The following is a 296-nucleotide window of genomic DNA, read 5'->3' on the forward strand; positions in this document are numbered from 1 at the left end:
TTTTATCTTAAAACAAAAATCGTAACCAATAGTAATAATTGTCTAAAATTTTAATAGGTGCAAATCGTGCAAGCAAAAATGGAAAAAGTCAAATTCTTTGCGATAATCTTCATTGTGACAATGGTTATGACAAGTGTTTCGGCGGAAGAGCTACCGGTGCAAGTGACGACCAATGAGGTGACTCTTGCGGCGGAGGCTGCCGCCTCAAGTTTTAAAAGCAGCGCCGGAGAGGCTGCTCAAGGAGCCAAGACATGGGCTGATTGGGCTACTAGCAAAATCAGGTGACTTTTTCGTAT

The 296-nt window shown here is 42.2% G+C and overlaps 1 protein-coding gene across 1 annotated transcript; it reads left to right on the forward strand.

Moving 5' to 3' along the window:
• Positions 1 to 6: 6 nt before the first annotated feature.
• LOC109132076 lies at positions 7 to 285 on the forward strand. The gene has a single exon (XM_019243200.1). It carries the CDS (start codon positions 79 to 81, stop codon positions 283 to 285), a length of 207 nt encoding a protein of 68 aa, XP_019098745.1. The 5' UTR covers positions 7 to 78.
• The last annotated feature ends 11 nt before the right edge of the window (positions 286 to 296 follow it).

Source organism: Camelina sativa, unplaced genomic scaffold (genome assembly GCF_000633955.1).
Source record: "Camelina sativa cultivar DH55 unplaced genomic scaffold, Cs unpScaffold17880, whole genome shotgun sequence".
NCBI lineage: Eukaryota > Viridiplantae > Streptophyta > Magnoliopsida > Brassicales > Brassicaceae > Camelina > Camelina sativa.